Genomic DNA, 27,300 nt, shown 5'->3' on the forward strand with positions numbered 1-27,300 from the left:
CACTGATCTTCCATCAATTTGCCTTATTCCATTTTTAAAACCATGTAAGCTAACAGCCATCACCACAGCAAATTCCACAAACTAGTTGGGGAGGGGCCATAGATTAGTGATAGAGGATATGCTCTGCATGCACAAGGACCCAGACTCAACCCCTAGCATCTTCAGATAGGGCTCTGTCTGAAACCCTGGAAAGCCTATGCCAGTTAATACCAACAATACTGGGCTAGATGGACCAATGGTCTGACGCAGTATAAGGCAGCTTTCTATCTTCCCAGCTGTAGAGTGTACGAAGTGCTCTCTTTTGTCTGTTCTGAATATTTGCCCATCTATTTTGTTGGATGACTCCCAAATTCTATTATGAGAGAGGGAGAGAAAGCTTCTCTCACTCCATATCTCCACACCTTTCTGTACCTACTTTCTAAGTTTCCCCTAAAAAGACATATTGAACAGGGTGCAGAACTCCACATGACTTCTGTGTGGGAGAGGGGGAAGAAAGGTGGGACCATTTGTTTGAAAATACCCTCCAAATGAAATCTTCAAGTAATGAAATCTTCAAGCACTTCTACAGTTGTGTAAGAGAGGAAGTTTGGGCATCTGCAGTTCTCCCACCACATCACAAGATGCACCTTCCAAAACTTCTCACCCCCTGTTCGCCCTGCTCCTTACTCAAAATTAGCCAATTAAACCTAAATCTATACATTTTTCTAGACATCTCTATAGCAAGCTATGTACCTTGCACAATATTTTTGCTCATTAATTGATAAGCGAAAATCTTAAGTACACTTTTGACTTGGATAATAATAATAGAGTCTCACAGCTGTACATTACTCCAATAGCCTTTTGGTCAAAGTTTGGCTTTAACGCAATATTTTCTCTTTGGATAGCATCCAGGTCAACTTGACCATTATTTTTTATGGAAGTTACCCAGAATTCATGGTGAACCTGCTTGTGAACCTCTATCTTTAATACAATCACTACTTTTTTACTTATTTATATTTTCAAATTCTTAGGGCACAATCCTATGGGGGAAGTCGGCCGCCTCTGAACTCAGAAGCGACCAACTGCCCAATGCAGGATCTTCTCCCCTGCACTCTGGCCACCCTGCATTTGCAGCTGGACAGCCGGCTGTCTAGCTGGGGCACCTCAGTGGCGGAGGAGGCCAGATGGAGCAAAGGAAGTGTCATAACGGCTCTTCCGCCATCCCCTCCCCACCCCCAGGAGTGCCCCCTTTTCCCCCACTCTGCACTGCTCTTCTGAGCGCGGAGCCGGGGACGAACCGCGCCACCTACAAGGTGGTGGGGGAAGGGTGGGGAGTCAGTTTTCTGGGAACTGACCTCAGAGCACTGGCTCCAAGCTCAGTTCCCAGAAAGCAAAAAATCCTGTGGCCATCTAGCCGCTGTCTAGCAGCCATAGGATCGCGCCCTTATTTATTTATCATTAAACATTTAGCATTTGCCAAATCAAAATACAACACCTTATATTGTTTTAAGAGAGGTGGGTTAGCATTTTTTCAATAGTCTTCCCAATAAATCCAATAAAGCAAAATCAGCTATTTCCTAAAACCCAGGACAGCATGACAGTCCCTGCCCTCAGGTTTACAATCTAAATTTAAGACATGGCACACAAAGAATAGTGGATAGACAGACAGACAGACAGAGGTAGAAAACCGTATTTTAAAAGACGGTGATGGTAACAGTTTCTTTCCTCTTCCTCTCCTGCTCATAGGACAGTTGACTGGAATGGCCTCTGTGAGGGGAGGAGCAGCCCAGTATGTGCTTGATGAAGCAGCAGTAGACAGAGAAACTGCTGGTGACAATTCACTTCACTGGCTTCTTCTTCTTCACTCCTCACACCTCATGCAGGTAGACTGTTTTTATGAGGAGCTATCTGAGTAAACTGATAGATGAAACATCTGTAGTAGCTGTACGCTCTGGGAGCCCCTGCCAAAGGAAGTGGGGCGGGTAGCTACCAAGAAGAGGGCCTTTTCTGCTGTGACACCCCGATTATGAAATGAGCTTCACAGAGAGGCTCACTTGGCACCTTGTGAACTTTCTGGCACAAGGCGAAGACCTTTTTATTTTCCCAGGCATTTTAGTCTTTCAGCTCTGTTGTTTTCAATCTATTGTTGTTGTTGTTCAGTCGTTCAGTCATGTCTGACTCTTCGTGACCCCATGGACCATAGCACGCCAGGCCTTCCTGTCCTGCGCTCTCTCCCGGAGCGTGCTCAAGTTCATATTCATTGCATCCGTGATGCTATCTAGCCATCTCATCCTCTGCCGTCCCCTTCTCCTTTTGCCTTCAGTCTTTCCCAGCATCAGGGTCTTTTCCAGGGAGTTTTCTCTTCGCATTAGGTGGCCAAAATATTGGAGCTTCAGCTTCATTATCTGTCCTTCCAATGAGCACTCAGGGTTGATTTCCTTTAGGATGGACTGATTGGACCTCCTTGCAGTCCAGGGGACTCGTAAGAGTCTTCTCCAGCACCACAGTTCGAAAGCATCAATTCTTCAGTGCTCAGCCTTCTTTATAGTCCAGCTCTCACAGCCATACATTACTACTGGGAAAACCATAGCTTTGATTAGACGGACCTTTGTCGGCAAGGTGATGTCTCTGCTTCTTACTATGCTGTCTAGGTTGGCCATAGCTTTCCTCCCAAGGAGCAAGCGTCTTTTAATTTCATGGCTACAGTCACCGTCTGCGGTGATCTTGGAGCCCAAGAAAGTAAAATCTGTCACTGCTTACATTTCTTCCCCTTCTCTATGCCAGGAAGTGATGGGGCCAGATGCCATGATCTGAGTTTTTTTAATGTTGAGTTTCAAACCAGCTTTTGCACTCTCCTCTTTCACCCTCAACAAGAGGCTCTTGAGATCCTCTTCGCTTTCTGCCATTAGGGTGGTATCGTCTGCATATCGGAGGTTGTTGATAATTCTCCCAGCAATCTTAATTCCAACCTCTGATTCATCCAACCCGGCATTTCTCATGATGTACTCTGCATATAAGTTAAATAAGCAGGGTGACAATATGCAGCCTTGTCGTACTCCTTGCCCAATTTTGAACCAATCGGTTGTTCCATGTCTGGTTCTTACTGTTGCTTCTTGACCCTCGTACAGGTTTCTCAGGAGACAGGTAAGGTGTTCTGGTACTCCCATCACTTTAAGAATTTGCCACAGTTTGTTGTGATCCACACAATCAAAGGCTTTAGCGTAGTCAATGAAGCAGAAATAGACGTTTTTCTGGAATTCTCTTGCTTTCTCCATGATGCAGCGATACTGTATTTTAAATCTCTGCACTGCTGCTAGGTTTTATTCTGGTTGCACTTTTATACTGTAGTTTTAAACTTTTAGATTTTATATTGTATTCGATGCTGTATTTTGTGGTTTTAATTGTTGTGAACTGCCCAGAGAGCTTTAGCTATTGGGCCGTATAGAAATATAATCAATCAATCAATCAATCAATCAATCAATTCAATTAGAATGGGCCTGCACACCTCGACCCCAAAAAGAGCTGACTGGCCATGTAGGGTAGCCTGCACTAGGTTTTGCTGCCTGCCTCAGACTGCTAAAACAGAACAGTTGTCAAGCAACTCAGAGGTTACAAGACATTGCTGGGGGGCTGCATTTGGCTTGGTGGGCTATGAATTGTCCAGGCCTAGATTAGACAGTGGCACTGACACAAGCAAAAGGATTTAGCCTCTGGAAACACCAACTAAGTATTATTACCACCTTCACAGAGGATAGGCCTGGTAATGGCAATGTGGAACCCCCATCTTCCAGGGCAGCCTAGAATCATAGAATAGTAGGGTTGGAAGGGGCCTATATGACCATCGAGTCCAACCCCTGCTCAATGCAGGAATCAAAGTCTAGCACTAATACTAGTTGTTAGGGAGCACTGGCAGAGATGAGATGGCTAGATAGCATCACCGATGCAATGAATATGGCATATGGAGGACAGGAAGGCCTGGCGTGCTATGGTCCATGGGGTCACGAAGAGTCGGACACGACTGAATGACTGAACAACAACAACAACTGGCAGAGGGCTGTGGCTTCCAGGAAGCATCCAACTGGCCCCTAGGAGAAACAGGTGACAGGATGACATTGACCTTTGACCTCAACCAGCAAGGCTCCTCCTATGTTATTATTTTCTGCATGAAAATGGTAGGAGTTGTTTTAAGATGATGAATCTTTTCTACATACCACTTGCCATCATTATCATCCACCTCAAAAGATTAGATTACATACAATTGTCAAGTTAAGAAGAATGAACAGGCTTACACTATAAAAGAAAAACAAAATAGTGGCCATTTTAACACTGGAAATTGGATGGTTATGAGGGGCTGGGGGGGGGGAGATGGAACTTTCTTGACAGAGATTTATCCTTTCATATATTGTAAACTAAAATAATTTTACAGCTTTCCTTTGGTCTTATTTTTGGAAGCTCTCTTCCTTTAACCCAATCACCCACTTTTATTTGAAAAACGATGTGGTAACTGTCTAGACCTTTCTATGCTATCACATTTCCTGGAGCTAGTTTTGGCATGCAAGGTTTTTAATTCTTCCTCAAGACCACAGCGTAATTCCTATTTAAAGCACTTCAGCAAGCTATGCTAACATTCCTGCACTTCCAAAATTACATCAGTATCCATTTCACAAGAGAACAACTGGTAAGGCCAGGCTGGTAATGGAGAAAGTATAGGTAACTATTTATAGATATTTTTGCAACAATCTTGCATGTAGTTATATACACTTAAATGCCACTATCTTCCTCCCACTGGGTTCTGCATAAATTGGGCATGGTATTGCACCCTTTTCTTCTTTTCTAACACAATGAACTCACTTCTTAATAACAGATAAACAGGAATAGATGCTATATAAACCATGTGCTTTCTTGTATACTAGAAACCTACCCTACAGTTAGAGGGGACATACAAAGCTATCATTTTGGGGAGTAGAGAAAGCTATTTAGCTCCTCTGTAAACAGATTTACTTTGTTTCAAGGCAAGCCCTTAAAAATGGTTGTGCATGTACTCAACACAGTGGAGCCTGGGAAAGTTCTGTCTTTGGAGGGAACGTAATGGTTGGTGCAGTGGGATGCAACCAGCCCACCTCCTCCCCCAATCCCCAGAGCAGCTTTGCAACTATTTCTTAAAAGATTTCTGGTTTTTAAACCAAAGAGGTGAGTGAACATATAAAATAGGTGTAATGCAGCAGTTGAAAGCTTTTTCAAAGAAAGGTGGCACCATGAAAAATGCAGGAAGGGGCAAGAGTGACAGTTGAACCAGGAATGAATGAGCTGCTCTGTACATCTATCATGCAAACTGCCAAGCTAGAGGAGGCCAAACACACACCGTGGCTGAAAATCCCATGACAACTTATATTACTTCTTTCTTTTATACTACAGCTGTTTTATTTTTGTATTTTCATTGCTACTGTTAGCCTGTGCTATTTTAAACCTTAAAAGATGGTATGAAAGGATATGAAAATTGAAAGAGTAAAATATTTGTAGACATTTGCTTTTAGGACAAGGGTTGGGAACTTCCAGATCTGGACCTCAAGGTCTCTCCCATCCACACCCCCTCTCTCCAAGCCACACCCCCACATGATGATACTTCATGGCTAGTGCTGGGCTGAAAATTTCTCCCACATTTTTTCCGACCATTCTCATTCAATTTGATAGAAGAGAAATTGCTTTCAAAAAGAAATCCAAAGGTGAAGAATTTTCATAGAAATTTGCATGGGTTGGGTTTGGGTTTCTTAGACTTACCTTACTTATGAGGTGGCCAAGGAATGAGCACGAGTGTCCTGTTTTTCACTGTACAATCATCTCTCCAGCAGCCTGTAGCCACCTCAGCTTCCTACACTTCAATTAAAACACAGTTTAAGGCACCATGAGGTAATTCCTCCCATAAGGCTTTTTCAGATCAGGATGTGCAGGCAACTCCACCTCATCCCTGGGACTAGACACACCACTGCCCTCACCTGCACTGCAGTGGATGCAAACTGGTGGCCAGCCTGCCAAGACAGTTGATGCTGTTGCAGCACAAAAAAACCCAAAACCCTTACGAAAAAAAAGAAGCTGTGCTACAACTCCTGTGAATGGGGAGCCCTATCTGGGAGAAATTGTTGAAATTGTCTCCCAAATTTCTCGGCCCACAAGTAAGGTGGAGAATTTCAAGAGGCCATTTGCACACAGCTCTATTCATGGCTGGCTTTCCTGTTTGTCTGCCTCCTGGTCAGCATCTCTGTCTGTCTAAAGGGAAAGAGGCTCACAGGGCCAGTTTGCATGTAATGACAAGCCACCACGGGTTAATTTTCCCATGGGTCTTGCCGTTGTGTGCTGGCCGACATTTTTTAAATGCAAGCCATGGCAGAGGGTGACCCGTATTTTGCCATTACTTGCGAATCCTGCCAGGGTAGATTGTTGGGGTGGTTAGCAAACCATCCACAAACATAAACAAGCCATGGGTTCTGGGTGGTTAACCACGCCAACAACCCCCTTTGGCCGGGTTCACACCTAATGACAAGCCATGGTGTGCCCCCACTGTGGATTGCATTTTAAAAATGGTGGCTGCTGCCACACTGACAAGCCCTGCAGGGAAATTAACCCACAGTGGCTTGTCATCACATGTGAGCCAGGTCACTGAGATACTGACCAGGAGGCAGGCAGTGTAAATGCAGGAAACCAAACCAAGAGCTCAGCATCTAGAGCAGCACTGAAACCATGGGTTCCCAACATTTTTGGACCCATGACGTGCGCACATTTAGGAATTTGAGAAACTGCTTTGGGCACCACCACAAAATGCCGAATCAGCAAATCATCACTTTGGTGTAGGGATGTTAGACAATTCCGCAACGGATCTCGGTGAGGCCGAATGCCAGTGCATTCAGCCCCCCGAAATCCGTCGCGGAACGAAGCCCCCGCCGACCCCACCCCACGAAAGGCGCGTGAAACGGAGCACTTACCTGCTCCTGTCGGTGCTGCTTTGCAAATGGCAGCCGTCCTGCGGCCGCCATTTGCTTCCTCCTCTTCAAGCTGTGATAGGCTACGTAAATACTTACGTAGCCTATCACGGCTAATGCAGGGACGCCATTTGTGTCCCTGTGGAGGCCGTGATAGGCTACATAAGTATTTACATAGCCTATCACAGCGGGGGGGGGGGAACCCCAGCGTACGCAAATGGCGGCGGCTACCACCATTTGCGTACGCTGGGTTCCCCCCCCCCCCCCGCCGTGATAGGCTACGTAAATATTTACGTAGCCTATCACGGCTCAATACAGGGACACAAATGGTGGCGGCTACGACAGCCACCATTTGCATCCCTGCAGGGCTGCCCAGCGGCCGGATGCCTGGCTGCAGGCGGCTGGAGCCAGCCGCGGAGCCGGCCGGGCAGGATTCCGGGGGGAGAGACGGAGCACCTCCCCCCCACCGCGGATGCCCCTCAGCGGAGCAAGGTAAGGGATTTGTACATCCCTACTTTGGTGTCCATCTGTTGCATCTATGAATCTTAGGCTGTGTCTTCTTCAGCAAAAACGTTTGTTTCATGTTTATTGGACGTCGCAAAATCTCTTCAATAGGAGATTGTCTAATTCAGCTAATTGCTGGTGGTACAATACAGCTGGTGCTTTTGTTAAACATATGTTTTGGCAATGTCCAGTAGCTGCTTCTTTTGGGGAGGAAGTTATTACACAGAAAAATTTTGAACTGGAATAGTCTTTAATATTCACTGATGTACACGCTCTTTTCAGTTATTTACCTGCTTCCTCAAAATTAAGAAATGGCTAGCGTGAACTGATTCTCTGCACCTTTGACAGCTAAAAGACTGATATTACAACACTGGAAGGATAGGGAAAAAACTCCTGTTTGTGGGTTTCCCATAGGCAGTTGGTTGGCCATTGTGTGAACAGAATGCTGGACTAGATGGACCCTTGGTCTGATCCAGCATGGCTCTTATATGTTCTTCTTTAATGTAATGGATTGAGGACTTTCCAACGCTTTCAATATTTGAACAGGGGGCATATAGATGCTACTTTCAAATGGATACTTATTTGGTATTTGGTCCACTTTTGTTGAAGCCTCTGTATAATTGCTAGAAAGTTGTATGCATTTCATAAAAATCCAATTTAAAAAAAAAAATTGGTGGGGGCATGGTAGGGGCACACCATTGGAAGTGCCCACAGGTGCCACCGCATTGGGGACCCCTGACCTAGACTCCTGGTTTCCCATTCATGACCCAGAGCATCAAAATTCAAATCCATGCATCAAACATATACACACACACACTGATGAAGTTGGTTTTAAATCAGTGCCAAAAAAGTTCTAATTCACAAGAACTGAGTCTTTTCAATGGTAGATATCCCCCTCCCATTGAGCTTTTACAGGTACAGCAGAAGAATAAACCCATGGTATTTGTTCAGTCAACCAGGACAAACTTTTCCGCTTAGAGCATTCCTGTTGCCTTTCCCCATGGTCATTATTATCTTGTGCTTACCAATGGAGTCCAAAATGACACAGAGGAATCAACCAAGTGAAGGGAGAAAAGCAAAAGGACTATACTCTTCTGCAGGGAAATGAAACTCAGTAAACAGCGAAGAAGGCAACCAGTTCATGCAGACTGGCTAGTGTGGAAGAGAACCAGGGCTGGTTTACACATGTGAGTTCGTACCACTTGATGACTGCAGCATTAAGCAATAATTTGCATATTAAGGTATATGCACGAATAAGCCATCACAGACCGAATGTCAAAGACAGAACTTTTGTATCAGCTTGCACACAGTGCTTTTCAGTGCCATCTGTCCCAACGTTCAGCAGCGAATCATCAAGTAATCTCAAGCACTGCACATTTATGTGTGAATCATTCACCATTAAAAAAAAATCAAATGGTTAATGCAGATGAAACCACCTCTCCGCACCTAACACAAACTTCAACAGAGTCAGAAAAGTGTCCCCCTTTCCTGCATTTCGGGCATCTCTTGGGGCAAACAAAACACCTCTCAGAGCATGATGAGAATTTAATTAATCTGTATTAAATTGTCTTGGGAATGCCTCCTCGGATAAATTGCTCTGTGATCCATGATCTGTTACTCTTCTGACTGACTGCTTCTGTGCAATGGCCTTTTGTGTATTTGCATTGATCAGAAAAATACACAGCCAACATTCACTCCAGATGAAGAAAGCAATATACCAAAATCTCCCAACCATACCTGTAAATTTCCCCTGTTATTTTCCAGTTTGGCAAGAGCAAACTGAGGGGCGGCAGGGTGGGAGAGAGAAAACAGACTTGTTGAATGTTAACTTCACCCAGGAACAGGATGTTCATTCCCAGAATCTGCTCTTCAAATACATTTGACAAACATGTCAAGCTGCCAGAGTGGCCCATCTGCCACATAGTCAATTCTTAGCCAATGTATTTATTTTACCTTTGTGGTACCTTTTCGTATACACAGGTCTGTCCATTTTTGATACTGCTAGAATGTTTAAACTTGGAACCATATTTCAGAGACATGATAGTTCTAGATTCTCAGTTACTAATATATTCATTCACACACAAATTTAATTCCCATTATCTCCTGGGAAGGGGGCCATAGCTCACACCTTCCATGCAAAAAGTCCCAGGTTCAATTCTTGACAACTCCAATCAAAACTTAAAAGGATCAGACAGCAGACAATGGGAAAAGCCTCTGCTTATTACCCTGGAAAGCCACTGCCAATCAAACTTCTGAGCGCGATAGACCGCTCAGAACTTTGACTGACACAGAACATGGCAGATTCCCATGTGCAAGAAATGAAAAGCCTTTGTTGCACTGAGGGCTGATTCACACATAGATAAATATTGCTTGATATTCCATCACTCATCGACTCCTGCAGCTGTTTCACACATGCATGGACACCACTTCGTTTTGTTTTACGTCATTACTCAACACTTGATAATTCGCAAGTGGATGTGTGAACGGACTCCAATGAAAAGACTGAGGTGATGGAATAAGAAAGCTTGATTTGTGATGTTTGACTGCCATTTGTTCATCAATTTGGATAGCCACATCAGCTAGTGACGTGCGTTTGTGAACTAGCCCTTAGCTGAACACACACAGCACCTCCCTAACAGTGGAATCCCATGTATGCCTTCTGAAAAGTAAGGTCTACTACCAGCATTCTAGGAGTGCACCCTCAGTGATTCAGACTATTGAAGTTTTCAAAAACACATTATCATGGATGCCCAGACCTTGGTGAATGTCAACATTCATTGGTGAATTTCAAAGTACTCAAAGGTACATCAATGCCTTTTCACAGTTGCCTAATTGGGAATTTATATCCAAAAGGAGAAGACATGCACCTATGTAACTGGTTAGTCATTACACCACAGAGATATTGCAGCATGAGAAAAGGCCACCAGAAAGGATGAGCATGCCAAATATTCCAGCACGAAGAAGACGTAAGCTAAGTACTTATATACTTTTCATGGACTATCCACAATTTAGCCCATATTCACATGAGTGCCAACATAGATTAATTTTATACATTCTATACATTCAACATTCTATATACACTCATACATGCACACATAAAAGAAATGCTGGATTACACTGGTTTTGAGACACATAAAAGCACTCCCTATTCAGAATTTACATCAAGAATCAGCCTCTAATCTTGGTGGCTAGGCTGTTCTACATTCCAGATAGGGATGGACAGACCAGTCGATTTCTGGTCACTTTTGCACATGCTCATTCATAAATTCCCTCTGCACCACTTCCATGTTAATCTGCACCTTTAAAAAAAACCCACATGGAAATCTGCATTTAAATATATATTTTTAAACATATTTTCCACAAAATATACATTTCTAGATGTATTTTATCCTAAAATGTGCACTCATTTTTTGAGCCAACAACCGCATCACAACATTCAGAGAAGTGCGGAATCCTAAGGATAGCTACATTCTGCTCCACGCGTTAGTTTGAGAGGCTTAGAGTGGTCAGTTCATAATGAAATTTGTATCCCTAATTCCAGATCATTTCAATCATTTCAATGATCTGCAGATCAGGAGTGTATTTCGCCACACAAATGATTGCTTCACAGGTGGTCAGGCTCTACAATAAAGTTGTCGACACCAAGTAAAAAAGCTTCACAATTATGGGGCATACACACTTCTTGGGTATTACAAAGCCCAAAGAGCATGTTTCTTACCGTTTGTAAATCTTTTTTTTTCTTTTTACAAGTGAAAGCAAGGGCAACATTTTAACAACTTGATTAAAGGCTGGGACAGATACAATTGCTTCACGACCACCAGTTAATTGGCTATTGCAGATTTACTGAAATCATATATGAAAAATGCTTGAACACTGGGCTTTGTGCTATATAAATAAATGCTATTATTATTTACATTGTTCCATCAATTAATGCTCTGACTTGATTAACCTTAGCTGAATTACAAGCACTGAAAATATATTTCCAATATTCATCTGTAACACAATCACTTTCAGAAGATGGGATTTCAAAGTTTTCATGGATTACGTTATTACCTAATGGAGATCCCAATATTAAATATGTGATATTATTTAAAACTACATTCGTCTTCCTGGTATTGCTTCATGGAGCATTATTTCTCACAAATACACCACAGCACATAAATGACACCAGTCAGTCAATCTGTGTACAACCATATTTTCCAACTGATAGTATGCTCCAGGAAATCTCAAGTCCAATCCTATTTCAAAAGTTACTTTTTAATGTCTAGGCATCTTAAGACACAAGAATTTTAAAACACATCAATCCCATTTCATTCATTTACATTTGCAGCCCCATCTGCCCCGAAAGAAAATCATTTTAAACCATACATACACGTAAAATAGATGTCTAATCCTATACGTGTCTCCTCGGAAGCAATCCCATTGTGTTCAGTGGAGTTTACTTCCAGATAAACGTGTACAGCAGAAGTGTGGCCTTAATCTAGACCATGGGGGTTCCTCATCCGGCCCACAGGCTTCCCTGGGTGCCCCCAGAGGGTGGGGCTTGTCCTCCAAGCCCCACCCTCTGGAGGAATCCTCACTGGTATCTCTGATATGAAGTCAGAGATAACAGCAGGGATACAGGGGTGGGGAACTCAGAGCATACCCCCAAGAAAACAGATTAAGTGCCCAATCTCATGTGGATTGCCAGCAGCCTCCAAACTTGCAGGCTGCTGAGCATTCAATGCAGGGATGGAGGAAGTGGAGGTGATCTTTGCCTCTGCACTCCAGCCACCTTGCATTTCCGCTGGACAGGCACCTTGGAGGGGGAGGGCAGGAGGCTGGGGTGGCCACAGGATATGTTGTATTGCAGTCTCCCCGGTCTCCTCCCCTCCCTGCCCCCAGGAACACCCCTTTTTCCCATTTCAGGGCTCAGTTTTCCAAGTGCGGAGAAATAGCCGGCACAGTTCTTTCTGCACCAGCTACAAGGGGATGGTGTGGGCAGCACGGTTTCCTAGCTACCAGGTCGGAGCCCTGTCTTCAACCTCAGAGCCAAGAAACCAAACTATCCTATGCCACCACCCACCAGACGCTGTCTGGGGGCATAGGATTGCTCCCTAAACAGATTAGGACAGACCTGCACAACTTGCAACCCACCAGGGCCAACTCAGTCCATGAGTTCCACATTGCAGTCCACCAGGTGCTTGATAAACACTCCTGTGCTGCCTGCCTGGGACTGAAGGTGTAGAACAAAAAGGAAGAATGAAAAAGGAAGGTGTAAATTGTTAAGCCCCACTAGATCCCCAAGTTATTTAATGTCAAACTGGTTCCTGACTCATCTCAAACATGTATGTCCTTAGCTTTCTTGTTGTCTTTGTTACTGATTCAAAAACACAAGGCAACTATTGAGGGGGAAAGAAAGATGTTCACAAAATTATGAACTGCCCAAAGATTCTCCTTCTCTCATCTCCCAGACTTTGCCACCAGCTAACTGCGTTGATTCGCAGTAGATTGGTGCTGATGAAAGGAAGTCCATCACACAACGCATAGTAAAATTATAGAATTATTCTTCCATGGCAAGATGGCTTTAAAGCAGGGGCGGGGCACCTGTGGCTCGCCAGATGTTGTTGGACCACAACTCCCACAATCTCTCACCTTTGCCCTTGTTTGCTGGGGCTGATGGGAACCAGAGTCCAAAACCATCTGGAGGGCCAAAAGTTGCCCCTATTAGCTCCATCTTCGAACACAGTGTACCTTCATGCCCTGCTTATAAGTGAAAAGAACTCTGGCCTGGACAGACTTTGACTTGACCCAACAAAGCAGCACTTATGTTACATCAAGCCTGCAATCCCACAGAGAGCTGCATGCACAACTCCCATTGATTTCAACAGCACAGGCGCACACATGACTGTGGGCCAGAATTACAGGCCAATAACAGCACTGGCTACGAAGCTAGGGTGGTCCGCGTTAGGACACTAAAATGAAAGAGCTTTTCAGAGGCACCAGGACGGGAGGGGGGCGGAGCGCTCCTGCTTGGAGAAAGGAAGCTTTTACCTTGTAACTGTGCTGAAAGCGACTCCTGATGCTGCTGGTACTTGAGGGCCACAGCCTCGGCCTTCCTCAGCTGGTTCTGCAACTCGTAATAGAGCATCGCCCCATAGATGAAGCCAAACACCACGGTGACGAGCAAGAGGGACTGCAGGATCCGCTTCTGTTTCCGGGAACACATCCCGTTGCCCATAGTCCCTTCCCTGGAGGATCCAGGAGCCCGTCCCCCTCAAGGCTTCAGCTTTTAGGCAGCGGTCAGCGCGAGAAGCCGCGTCGGGCAACGGCGGCGCGAACGGCAGCCAGCGGGGCCTGGGAGCGCGGGAGCGCCGAGCGCAGCTGCGGCCATAGACCCCGGCGCGAACTTTAACCGGCGGCGACTTGGCACGGCGCTACCTTCGGCCAGGCGTCTGTGCTCATGTTGCGGCCAGGCGGGACAGGGCTGCGGGGTCCGAAGGGGCCCCAGTCTGTAGGGTGAAGGGAGGCTCGGTCGCCGTTCTCCACTTCCCTCTAGACGGGGCCAAGCCCGACCTCCACATACGCCGGCTGGGGGCGAAGTTTCTCCAGCTTGGCTTGGAGGCGCGGCTCAGAAGACGCGGGGCATCTCCAGACTGCTCTCCCCTCGCTTGCAGATCGCTCGGTCTCTAGGAAGGCGCCCCCCACGGCTGTTCCACCGAGACCTCTCCAGATCGGCTCTTTTTTCCCCCTTTCTTTCTTTCTGTCTGGGCGATGACTTTTCCCTCTCCCCTTGCACCACGCTCTTGGGGGCTCGGGCGCGCGCGGCGGCGGCGGCGGCGGCGGCTGGAGGGGGAGGGCCACTGCCGTCTCCCACCCGCTCCCCGGCTTGCGATCGCCCCGGGAGATCCCCGCGAGACCCAGTCCCCCACTGCCGGGCTTCTCCCCGCGGATCCCCAGCCCAGGTCGGCTTCCCCGGCCCGCGGGAACCGCAGTTAAGTTCCTCGCCGCCCCTGCTGAGCCGATGCGAGGGGGACCTTCCTTCCCTCGCCGCGCCTCGGCCGCCTTCCAGCCCCGCACTTACGTGTCACCGCCGCTCCCGCGCCGCCTCTCTCCAGCGGGATCCCCGAAGGAAGTCCCGCTCCGGCCGCGGCCTCATTGGGCGCAGCCCCGGCACTCTCCCCGCCCTCCGGGGGCGGCGGCGCTCGCGCGCATTGGGCGCCCGCCGCGTCCGTCTGGCCCGCGGAGCGCCGCGCTCGCCCCCGCCCCTCGCCCCTCGCGGCCCGGCGGCGCGCGGCAGGCAGACCTGCGCGGGAGGGGCCCCGCCTGTCACGTGGCCTCCCTCCCGCGGGTCCGTGCCCGCCCTGAGCGTGCGCGTGTGTGTATCCGCGCGCGCCTGCCGGGGCATCTCCTCGCTCTGGAGGCGCGCCCGGGCCAGACCCGAGCGCCTCTCTCCCCGACCTCGGCGCGGCCTTTCCCCACCCGGTGCCCGCCAGATGTTTTGGACTGCGAGGCCCGCCCTCCCTGGCCATTGGCCAGGCTGGAGGGGGCGCATGGGAGTTGTAGTCCGGAATGGCTGGAGGGCACCAGGTCCGGGAGGGCTGGCGTGGCACTTAAGAGAGGGGCGTTTCTGTGTTCTTAGGAAGTCGTCACCCGGTGAAAGAAAACTCAAGTCGATTAGTTGCAGGAGTTTGGATCGATTGGACATTTCATTAAATTTGCATAAATAAAACAGGTTTTTTTTATTATTATTATTGCATTTCTATATCGCCCAATAGCCCAAAGACTCTGGGCGGTTTACAGACATTTATCTAAACACAAAAAGGATACTTTGCTTTCAGATGATGTACGTACGTACACCATGGCTCCCTCCTTTGCGGAGAGGAAATGTCCCTTCTATGGTAACAGTTGCTCTCTGCAGTTTTTATAAGTACGTGTGCATGTTTACTAATTGAGTTGAGATCAATTTTTAGTTGATCAAAAGATAAAGCTAACCAATTAGCTGATTACACAATGCAACCGTATGCTTTTTAAATAAGCATTTCAGTTCATTATCTTGGTAAGCTCACCCATCTAAGGTTGCCAAGCATGTCTATCCACTTGTTACAGATGTGCTGCGGAGGCTGAATGATAGTAGCTTGCACAAGTCTGGGTGCAAACAAAATGGGTTGAATCCAGGATCTGCCTTCTGCAGATGGAAAGGCTCCACTCACGGAAGTGGCCCCCACCTGTTTTAGGGGATCCCCCTCTCCCAAGCACCATTGCTCATTCAGCAGAGTCCCTGAGCCTGGAATCTGGAGGGGCTGTCTCAGGGAGGGGAATTCCGCTTCCACCAGCCCAGTTGTGCACGCCTAAATCTGCAACCCATTGTCTTTTAAATGGCATGAAAGGGGTTGCACTTCCAATGGTGCATATACATGTCTCTTTTGTGTTACTACATCTCTGCTAAAATAATTTTGGAAGAGTTTTGCACCACAATCACACACACATGTTTGTTCACTATGTGTAGTGTGCACACAGGGAGTGTGCCATATGCACTGCAGCCAAGGCTAATCACAGCTTTCTAGTCTCTCTACATGCAGCAAACCTCACATGTGAGGGCTTTACATCTCTTTCTTTTGACATGGAAATGCTAAGAAAAGTGTGATGTATGAAGCGGCCTAGGTCCACTGATAAAGGTGAGTGAAGCATTTTGTGTGGACTAGATGGACCCTTGGTCTGATCCAGCATAGCTGTTCTTATGCTCTTAAGGTGGTAGAAGTTGTTGTTTCCAGCCATGGCTAGACCGAAAATGCAGGCATATATTAGCAGAACTTCCTGAGCCCCACCCAAGGCTCAGATGCAGTTTGTTACAGGTCTTGCTCCTGAGGTGTCCCTTCTTCTTGAGGAGTCCTTTCTATTTGAGCACTTCATCTTAAAGGAGCCCTCCTTCTGTGGGGACAGAACCATGGTCATCTCTCCTGAGGGCCCAGGCTCCCCCAGGTCTCCTGCCATGAGTGGTTCCTTGGTTTTGGCCATCTCTGAGAGCTCTAGCTTCTCCTCAGAGGAGGATTCCTTCAGCGGGGATATGACACCCAAAGAGATACAGTTGGCACTGGGAAAGCTCTATTCCTGACCCTTCTGCGCTAGACCCATTGTGCACTGTACACATTACAAACAGCTACATAAAGGCTGTTGAATAACTTGACCTTTCGGGTTAGAGGCTGCTACTGTAATGACTGACATACCAAACTATCACTTTTAGATCACCAGTTAGTTTGCCTTTGGGCGAATCATTTTACATCTGAACTATCACACTGTGCTGTTTCTCCCTGTTTTTTTCTCCGAAATAATGTTACTAGCAATTACAAAGAACTTTGCCAAAGCTGAGCTAATATGTCCAAGTGGAATTCCTCACAAGCATTCAGTTCTGCTGCAGGCTAATTAGCATAATTTGGGTAAATTGCTACCAGCAAAAGAAATGTTGCAAGTTTATTATAATGTATAGATAGTTTCAATTGTTCTTAAATGCTTTTACACTGGATCAGAATCTATTGATTTCAATATTGCCTACTTACAAATACTTTATTTTGGGGTGTTAATGGCCTGATTCAAAGTGCTGATGCTGACCCTATACAGCTTTGGACCAGTTTACCTGAAGGAGTGCTTTCTCCCCTATGTTCCTGCTTGATTGTTAAGATCACCTTCAGAGGCTATGCTCTCACAGAGTCATAGAATAGAAGGGTTGGAAGGGGCCTACAAGGCCATCAAGTCCAACCCCCTGCTCAATGCAGGAATCTAAGTCAGAGTGCCCCTGACAGATGGCTGTCCAGCCTTGTCTTGAATGCCTCCAGTGTGGGAGAGCCCACCACCTCCCTAGTTAACTGGTTCCATTGTCGTATTACTCTAACAGTCAGGAAGTTTTTCCTGATGTTCAGCCGGAATCTGGCTTCCTGTAACTTGAGCCCATGATTCTGTGTCCTGCACTCTGGCATGATCGAGAAGAGATCCTGGCCTTCCTCTCTGTGACAACCTTTCAAATATTTGAAGAGCACTATAATATCTCCCCTCAGTCTTCTGGGTGCCGCCACCCATAATGGTGCAACAGGTGGCCACCAGGGAAACAGCCTTCTCTGCAGTGGCCCCCAATTTGTGGAATGCCCTTCCCAGAGAGATCCACCTGGCATCTTCTCTGTATATATTTAGATGCCAGGTTAAGACCTTTCCCTTTGAAAGGCATTTAATCTTTAATCTGTTTCTCTGATTAGTAACTTCACTGCTGCCTCTAATATTTTTAATGTTTTAATATTTTTGATAGTTTCATTCTTTATTGTTTTGGTTATGTTATTGTTGTTTGGGTTTTTTTTATGATTTGAGACCACCCTGAGTTATATACAAGTTGGGTGGTATTAAATAAATAAATTAATACATTCTACACTACAATGAGAATCAGTGTGGTTATAAGTGGTAGCATGAACATAAGAGCTTAAGAAGAGCCAGGCTAAGTTTCAGTTTTATTTCCCCAGTTAAGTTTCATTTCTTCAGGTTTGAAGCAGTACTTTCAGTTTTGAGGGAGGAGGGTATATAAAGAAAGTGAGAGAGCGGATAAGAGCAGTGTCAAGGAGACCAGAGCCTGAAGAGGGAACAAGAAGAAGCAGCCTGCAGAAGTCTAAGTGCAGCTTGGGTAAAGGAACTTGCATTTTGCAACTTTATTTTTTCTTAATGCCTTTTGTATCACTCAGCTCTATTACGTAAATACTTTTAGCTGTGATTTGCTTGCTTTAATTTACCAGTAAACTGTTGTGGTTAAACCCTGTGCCTAGAGTGTTGAACACTCCACGTCCGCAGCCTAAACCGCACATAATTGGAAAGAGGAAGTTAAAAGAAGGAAGGTGGGACTCTTAAGAAGGCAAGAGATCCTTAAGGAGTTAGTCGGGGGTCCAGGTCATAAGGGGAACCCTGACACAAGTCTATTGGATTATTATAAGATTTTGCTGAGTTATTTAACAAGGATGACTAAAGATTCAAGGTTTTTGTGATACTACATCCTAACTAAATTTGATGTATCTGATCTACTGTACTTTGATAGCTTATCAGTCTATGCTTAGGCTATAATCACTGTAGTTTTGAAAACTAAAATTATGCATGGTGGGAAGAAAGTGGAAAGAGATCTTTTTTCCTCCTTCTTCTATCATAATAGAAGAACTTGAGGTCACCCAGTGAAACTGACAGGGAGGGAGTAGATTCAGGGCAAACAAAAGAAAGTACTTCTTTGCACATCTTACAGAATCACCTCCACATGATGATGGCAGCTGGCTGAGTTGGCTTTTTAAAAGGGATTAGATAGAGTCAGGGAGTGTATGTGCGTCAACAGCTTTTAGCCACAGTAGCTAAATTGAGCCTCAAGGTTGAAAGGCATTTCTCTGAATATCTGTTGCCTGGAGACAGAGTGTTGACTTTACGCCGTGCTTCCTGGTAGCATCTGGTTGACCGCTCTGGAAAACAGGACGCTGGACTTTATGGGCTTTTGACCTGGGATATGCAAAAATCCACATATTTCTAACCTGATCAGCTATTGACCTTCTCTTAGTATCCATCAGGGACTGGCATTTCAAGGGAGGAGTCTTCTCAAGGTGGTTACACACCTATATTCACATGCCCTGTACTCAGAGTTCGAATGGGTCCCCAGGCTCCTGTGTACACAGAAACCTATGCAAATATGTCTACAGTTTTGGCTTCTCTTTGTACTAACTGGTTATAGATTGCTGCAGAGAACCATTTGGTATGCATGCCCCATTTTCAAATCTGAAATGCGTGCCCAGGGCAATGTAAACACATGCACATTGCTAACCTTTGATCATCCTGAGAAAAGGAAGAGCTTCTTCACATACAATGCAGAATTAAATATGAAATTCAAGACCACAAGAGGTGGTAACGGCTACTCTGGGCCAAAGTACATATTATTTTGGGAATGGAATTTCAACATGACATGTACTTTTGTTTAAAAAGTGGGCGGGGTAAACAACTTCATAGAACATGGGCATATTCATGACTATTAGAACCTCCATGTTCAGCAGCAGTATACCAAATCCAAAAAGGGACCAACAAGAGCATGTAGCTAGCCACTGTTAGAGACAGAATACTGAATTATACAAACTGAATTATATAAACCTTTGGTCATATCCAGCAAAGCAGTTCTTATGTTCTTATATGCAGCTTGCACATGTCCACAGCAATCCTCTACATGTGTGTATGGCAATTTCAGCTATATGTTTTTAGAGTCTATAAACATGTGCAGATTCCATATGGGGTATAATTAGAAAAGGAATAAAAAATAGAACTGCCAATATCATACTGCCCTAATACAAATGTATTATGCAACCACTCTTGGAATATTGAGTACAGTTCTAGTCACTGCACATAAAAAAGGATATTGTAGAGCTGGAAAAGGTCAGAAAAGGCAGCCAAATTGTTAAAGGGGCATGAGCAACTCCCTTATGAGGAAACATTACAATGTATGGGACTGTTCAGCTTAGAAAAAAGGTGAGTAAGGAGAGACATAATGGGGTTGTACAAAATTATGCATGGTGTGGAGAAAGTGAATAGGGAGAAATGTGTCTTCTTCATCCACAATATTAGAACCTGGGGACATCCCATGAAGCTGATTGGTGGGAGATTCAGGACAGATAAAAAGAAGCAGCTCTTCACACAGTGCATAGATAAACTATGGAATTCACTGCCACATGATTAAAACAGTTCATAGAGGTTAAGGCTATCAACGGCTACTAGTCACAATGGCTATATATTAACTGATGCTTTGACTTAGATTGAGCAGGGGGTTGGACTCGATGGTCTTATAGGCCCCATTCAACCCTACTATTCTATGATTCTATGAACTCCAGTATCAGAGGCAGAGGAACATGAGTGGGCGGGTGCTATTGCACTCATGTGCTGCTCGTTGGCTTCCCATATAGATCTGGTTGGCCACAGTGGGAACAAAATGCTAGCCTATGTTACAGAGGACAGTTCTTCTGTTTGAAGGCACCCTCCATTTGAAGGGCTGTCCACTGCAATTCCAGCATAAAGATAACAAACCTAAAGAAAGGAGAGCTCTTGCCAATCAACAGTTATCACCTGAACAGTAGACCAAGAGGTCACCTGATCACAGTCTTGCCCACTATGGTGGGATGTATTGTATTTCTATTTAAATTGCAGGAAATATTTCTACATTTGCATCTATACATATAAACCAGCACATGCAACTTTTCTGCAAATCTGTGTCCTCATTTGTCCTTTTGTTTTGGTGATGCATAAGTGGACACCTTATATATAGGCTTTTAGTCTGATCTGGCATGACTCTTCCTATGGTCTTTTCTTTTCATTCTGTGGGGGTTTATGTGGGGGTTAACAGTTTAAAAATGCAATTAAAAACACATTTTTTAAAATTTATTTTGCTATGTGTGGAAATGACACAAAATTTCTGATTCATTTTTAAAGAGTTTGCCCTTGACTTCTGGCCTAGGTCAGTGCAGAATGGTGTAGATGAGAAGAGAAAAAGGTCACACTAGTAAAGAAATGTGAATACTACTGATGAACATCAGAAACAGGGGAACAGATCTTTAAAAGAACTAGCCTAAATGATTTCAGATCAACAGATCCCCGTAGCATAGAATGGATGTCCTCTAATTTCAGAATCTCAGGCTTTATTGCAGTCCCAGACACTCAGACATTTGTTGGCTCTTTTTTCATACCAAACATCGTTTTATAAATGCTATATGGGGGTACTCGTTCCGAGTCGTTCGGAGCGGGAAATGCCAGATATTGGGCGCCATCTAATGGACTGTTGGTGCCCAAGCAGAGAAAAAAAACCATTTCTTTGACCATTGTATGAACAGCGAAGGCATGTGAAAAAGTTAACCTGGTTTAACAGCCATTCCCTCCCCCCAAAGAATTCTGGGAGTAGAAATTCTGAGTGGAGGGGTGAGTCCTACATTTAGGCAGTGTGCAGCAGCTGCTTCAGGCAGCTGATTTTCAGCATCATGAAAGGGCAGCAAATTATTAACGTTTAAAATTTATTATTGTTACATTTTTACTGCCAGGGAGGAGAAGAGATTCCTGTGGGATTTTCTGCAAAAGAAACTTGAGTGGCTACAATGCACCTTAACTGGGGCTAGATCTACACGACTGCTTTATAGCGGTATTGAAGTGCACTGATAACTGTTGGGCCACATTCGATATACTGCTTTTGTAATGTTATTTCCTGTTTTTTATTCCACATTATCCAAAATACCACAACAAATGTCATTGTGTGTCCTGTGAGGTATAAATGTGCAAGAGTGATATAGCATTATTGTGATGGGATCGTAATGATATGACATAAGGTGTAGATCTGGCCTGGAAGGAGGAAGGGAAATGCCATTTGCTTCTCCATCTCAGGCAGCAGAATCTCTTGGGTGGCCCTGCAAAGATTTCTAACAAAAGTTTCCCCAGACCTCATGACAATTCAATAGGATTGTTTGATGGAAGCCGTTACACTGATGGCAGTTATAATCCTATAAAAATATTATTTAGCTCTGTATTATTTTGCACCAGTAGTGGGACTGGATATTTTTCAAAGACTTGAAGGCGGTATAACTGAATTATAGTTGCTGACTGATATGTATGTATGTATGTGTATGTGTGTGTATATATATATATTTATGTATCTTTTTTCAGACTCACTATAGATGTTGCTTTGTCAGTTTTTTGAAAAAATTAATGACAGGCTTTAAAAAAAACCTTTTTTAAAAATACAAGTGTTCTCATAGTATTCATGTATTATATACATATAGGACACAATCCTATGCATGTTAAGGGAGCAATCCTATGACCGCTAGTCAGCGGCTAGATGGCCACAGGATACGTTGGTTTCCGGGAACCGACCTCCCCCCCTCCTGTGCTGCCTCGCAGGCAGCTCGGAACGGCTCTGCGCTCAGAAGAGGAGTGCGGACCAGTGAAAACGGGGCGTTCCTGGGGGCATTCCAGGGTGGGGAAGGCAGAAATGCTGGTATGACACATCCTATGTGTCATCCAGCAGCCACTTCCCCCGCTCCACCTTCCCGTGGCTAGACAGCCAAAATTGGCTGTCTAGCTGCAAATGCAGGGCAGGAGAAGCGTGGAGGGAATGATCCCCTCCATGCTTCTCCTGCCCTGCATTGGATAGGCCCCCAAGTTCGGAGGCAGCCACCTATCCCGATAGGATTGTGCCCTTAGAAAGAAAAAAGTCGTACAACTTCCAGCATTTTCCAGACAGCCATGCTGGCTGGGGAATGCTGGGAGTTATAGGACGTTTTTCTGTCTAAACATGCATAGGATTGCATGCTTAGGCTGCAATCCTATGCCTACTTATCTCGGAGTAAGCCCCATTAAACTCAATTGGATTTAGTTCTGAGTAGAAATGTAGAGAATTGTACTGTAAGTTAATTTGGCAGTTCTTTTTAACCCATAATAATGAGGATGCCCTGTGAGAAAAAATATTCCTCATCCCAACAGTGATGGTTAAATGCAGAAAGGCTCAAGTTCATTATCAGCATTGCATAGTTGTGATTTCTAATTATGTTTGTGAAAGAGCATGGATATATATTTTTTTCTCTTTAACTATAAACCACTCAGCTATGGCAAAACGTTCACTTCTATGTCACACTCCAGTCTCCTGGGCAATTCTATATGAACTTAAGATGGCTGTACTTAAAACTGATCCACCCACCCACAAAATAGTTAGGGGTAGATAGAACATGAGGCTGCTGAGTTTGATTTCATTCACAGATTTGACATTCTCTGCTCACATTCTAAATAAAGACAATGACTTCTCCCACAACAAAAAGCCATTGTTGTTGTTTTTATTTATATAGTGCCATTAATGTAAATGGGACATCTCAAAGTAACATCAGGAGGGTTCAGACAAACAACCTCATGAACCGAAAGCATGTGTGAGGAACCTGGAATGTAAGATCAATGAATCAAGGTAAGCTGGAGGTGGCCACACATGAGATGGCAAGATTGAACATCGACATCTTGGGAATCAGCAAACTAAAATGGACAAGCATGGGCGAATTTAATTCAGGTGACCATCATATCTACTACTGTGGGCAAGAATCCCTTAGAAGAAATGGAGTCGCACTTATAGTCAGTAAAAGGGTGGGAAAAGCAGTACTGGGGTACAATCTCAAAAACGATAGAATGATCTCAGTATGAATCCAAGGTAAACGATTCAACATCACAGTAATTCAAGTCTAGGCTGCAACCACTGAGGCTGAAGAAGCTAAGGTTGATCGGTTCTATGAAGACTTACAATACCTTCTAGAACTAACACCAAAAAAAAGATGTCCTCTTCATCAAAGGGGATTGGAATGCTAAAGCAGGAAGTCAAGAAATCACCTGGATAACAGGCAAGCATGGCCTTGGTGTACAAAATGAAGCAGGACAAAGGCTAATAGAGTTTTGCCAAGAGAACATGCTGATCATAGCAAACACTCTTTTCCAACAGCACAAGAGGCGACTCCACACATGGACATCACCACATGGTCAATATCGAAATCAGATTGATTATGTACTTTGCAGCCAAAGATGGAGAAGCTCCATACAGTCAGTAAAAACAAGACCTGGAGCTGACTGTGGCTCAGATCATGAGCTGCTTTTTGCAAAATTTCGGCTTAAATTGAAGAACGTAGGGAAAACCACTAAACCATTCAGGTATGACCTAAATCATATCCCTGATGAATATACAGTGGAGGTGAGGAATAGATTTCAGGGATTAGACCTGATAGACAGAGTGCCTGAGGAACTATGGACGAAATCCATCCCAAAGAAAAAGAAATGCAAGAAAGCAAAGTGGCTGTCTGATGAGGCTTTACAAGTAGCTGAAGAAAGAAGGGAAGCGAAAAGCAAGGGAGAAAGGGGAAGATATATCCAGCTGAATGCAGATTTCCAGAGAATAGCAAGGAGAGACAAGAAGGCCTTCTTAAATGAACAATGCAAAGAAATCGAAGAAAACAATAGAATGGGAAAGACTAGAGATCTCTTCAAGAAAATTGGAGATCTCAAGGGAACGTTTTGTGCAAAGACGGGCATGATAAAGGACAAAGAAGGCAGGGACCTAACAGAAGCAGATGAGATTAAGAAGAGGTGGAAAGAATACACAGAAGAACTATACAGGAAAGATCTGAATGTCCCTGATAGCCATGATAGTGCGGTCACTGAACTTGAGCCGGATATCCTAGAGAGTAAAATCAAGTGGGCCTTAGGAAGCATTACTAACAACAAAGCTAGCGGAGATGACAGTATTCCAGCTGAGCTATTTAAGATCCTAAAAAATGATACTGTTAAATGCTGCACTCAATATGCCAACACATTTGGAACACTCAACAATGGCCACAAGACTGGAAAAGGTCAGTTTACATTCCAATTCCAAAGAAGGGCAACGCCAAAGAGTGTTCAAACTACCGCATGATTGCACTGATTTCACATGCCAGCAAGGTTATGTTCAAAATCCTACAAGCTAGGCTTCAGCAGCATGTGAACCGAGAACTACCGGAAGTACAAGCTGGGTTTCGAAGAGGCAGAGGAACTAGAGACCAAATTGCCAACATTCGCTGGATCATGGAGAAAGCAAGAGAATTCAAGAAAAATGTCTATTTCCGCTTCATTGACTACGCTAAAGCCTTTGATTGTGTGGATCACAACAAACTGTGGCCAATTCTTAAAGAGATGGGAGTACCAGACCACCTTACCTGTCTCCTGAGAAACCTGTACGAGGGTCAAGAAGCAACAGTAAGAACCGGAAATGGAACAACTGATTGGTTCAAAATTGGGAAAGGAGTATATTGTCGCCCTGCTTATTTAATTTATATGCAGAGTACATCATGAGAAACGCCGGATTGGATGAATCACAGGTCGCAATTAAGATTGCCGGGAGAATTATCAACAACCTCAGATATGCAGACGATACCACCCTAATGGCAGAAAGCGAAGAGGATCTAAAGAGCCTCTTGCTGAGGGTGAAAGTGGAGAGTGCAAAAGCTGGTTTGAAACTCAACATTAAAAAAAACTAAAATCATGGCATCTGGCCCCATCACTTCCTGGCATATAGAAGGGGAAGAAATGGAAGCAGTGACACATTTTATTTTCTTGGGCTCCAAGATCACCACAGACGGTGACTGTAGCCATGAAATTAAAAGATGCTTGCTCCTTGGGAGGAAAGCTATGGAAACCTAGACAGCATAGTAAGAAGCAGAGACATCACCTTGCCGACAAAGGTTCGTATAAAGAAAGCTATGGTTTTCCCAGTAGCAACGTATGGCTGTGAGAGCTGGACTATAAGGAAGGCTGAGCGCCGAAGAATTGATGCTTTCGAACTGTGGTGCTGGAGAAGACTCTTACGAGTCCCCTGGACTGCAAAGAGGTCAAATCAGTCCATCCTAAAGGAAATCAACCCTGAGTGCTCATTGGAAGGACAGATCCTGAAACTGAAGCTTAAATATTCTGGCCACCTAATGCGAAGAGAAAACTCCCTGGAAAAGACCCTGATGCTGGGAAAGACTGAAGGCAAAAGGAGAAGGGGACGGCAGAGGATGAGATGGCTAGATAGCATCACCGATGCAATGAATATGGACTTGAGCACACTCCAGGAGAGAGCGGAGGACTGGAAGGCCTGGCATGCTATGGTCCATGGGGTCATGAAGAGTTAGACACGACTGAACAACTGAACAACAACAACAACAAGTGAGGCCGTGGAGGCTGGTGGCTCTGATATCAGTGGGGCAGTGATCTGCTCTGGGGTTCAGTCAGAACCACCGAGAACCCTAAAGGAGCTATCCGAGGGGGAGGGGAGAGTCTGCAGAGTTAATGAGAAAAGATAGCATGAATTAGAACAATCCCCACATTCCACAAACCCGAAACCCAGCAATGAGTGCTTAGCACATGCAGACTTCTTTCCACCCACCAGGGATCCCTGAAGTGGAAGACAGCTCACCCCAAGGCTACCAGGAGAGCGACCACAAGGCCTCGCATCTCACTTGGGCATGTAAGAGTGAAGTGGCAGCAGTGCTCCTGACCTGTGTTCAAGGTAGCAGCCTCCTTGATTGTCTTACAGCTTGGGCTTGACTCCTCCAAGTCAAGGAGGTGAAAAAGTGAAGAAGGGATCAGAAGAATACACTCTCTCCAACACACAACATTTTTGAATGTCTGTCTTCAAGATCCAACCTTCCTTCCTTCCTTCCTTCCTTCCTTCCTTCCTTCCTCTCTGTCCACTATCACAGCCAGAGTCAAGGCATGGTTGGGTTGGACACCTGCCAAGGGTCCTCAGTTCATCAGGGGCCCGTTAAAAACAGCCTCCTGGAGTTGCTCCTCTTCTTCAACATTGCAACCTGCTTGTTCACCCACCTCTTGCTCTGGCCCAGACAGTGGTGGTGGTGAGAAGGAGGAGCAGTAGATGCCACTGCCTGCTTGCTCATTGGATCTCTAACCATCAAGCAAGCAAATGGTAGCAATGATGAGAAAGAGGTGAGGAGCAATAGCAGCTGGTGACCATGACAGTGAGAAGATACACACCTTGAGGGAGGGAGCCCATTGAGAGTGACTTGCCCAAGGGCCCTCAAATACCTGTAGCCGGCAGTGTCCACCATGTCTCTGATGAAGGAGATTCCACCATATGAAAGGCCATCGATGAGCAAGTTAAATGACACTATGGAAGGTCCAGATAATTTGTGAACAAGTTAAATAGCATTGGTCCTCCCATTTTGCAGAAAAACAACATTCCCCCACAGATCTAAAATTCTGGGCACTGGATAAGCTTGACATTAAGGAAGAAAAATATCTGTTGAGGAGAGAAGCTGAGTGGATTTTGAGA

At 45.0% G+C, this 27,300-nt stretch overlaps 1 protein-coding gene across 5 annotated transcripts in view; it reads right to left on the minus strand.

Moving 5' to 3' along the window:
• Window positions 1–14,555, minus strand: part of GOLIM4 (golgi integral membrane protein 4) — an 80,305-nt gene extending 65,750 nt beyond the window's left edge. For 4 of the 5 annotated variants that reach the window (XM_084847463.1, XM_084847461.1, XM_084847459.1 and 1 more), the window contains exon 1: window positions 13,491–14,555. In XM_084847463.1, coding sequence (XP_084703589.1) covers window positions 13,491–13,677 — 187 coding nt within the window. In that variant the 5' untranslated portion in view covers window positions 13,678–14,555. The remainder of the gene's footprint in view (window positions 1–13,490) is intronic. The other variant, XM_084847460.1, reaches the window with a different exon arrangement.
• Window positions 14,556–27,300: the final 12,745 nt, after the last annotated feature.

Source organism: Heloderma suspectum, chromosome 3, assembly GCF_057233095.1.
Source record: "Heloderma suspectum isolate Gila_16-S chromosome 3, 16-S_ref, whole genome shotgun sequence".
NCBI classification, from domain to species: Eukaryota; Metazoa; Chordata; class Lepidosauria; order Squamata; family Helodermatidae; genus Heloderma; species Heloderma suspectum.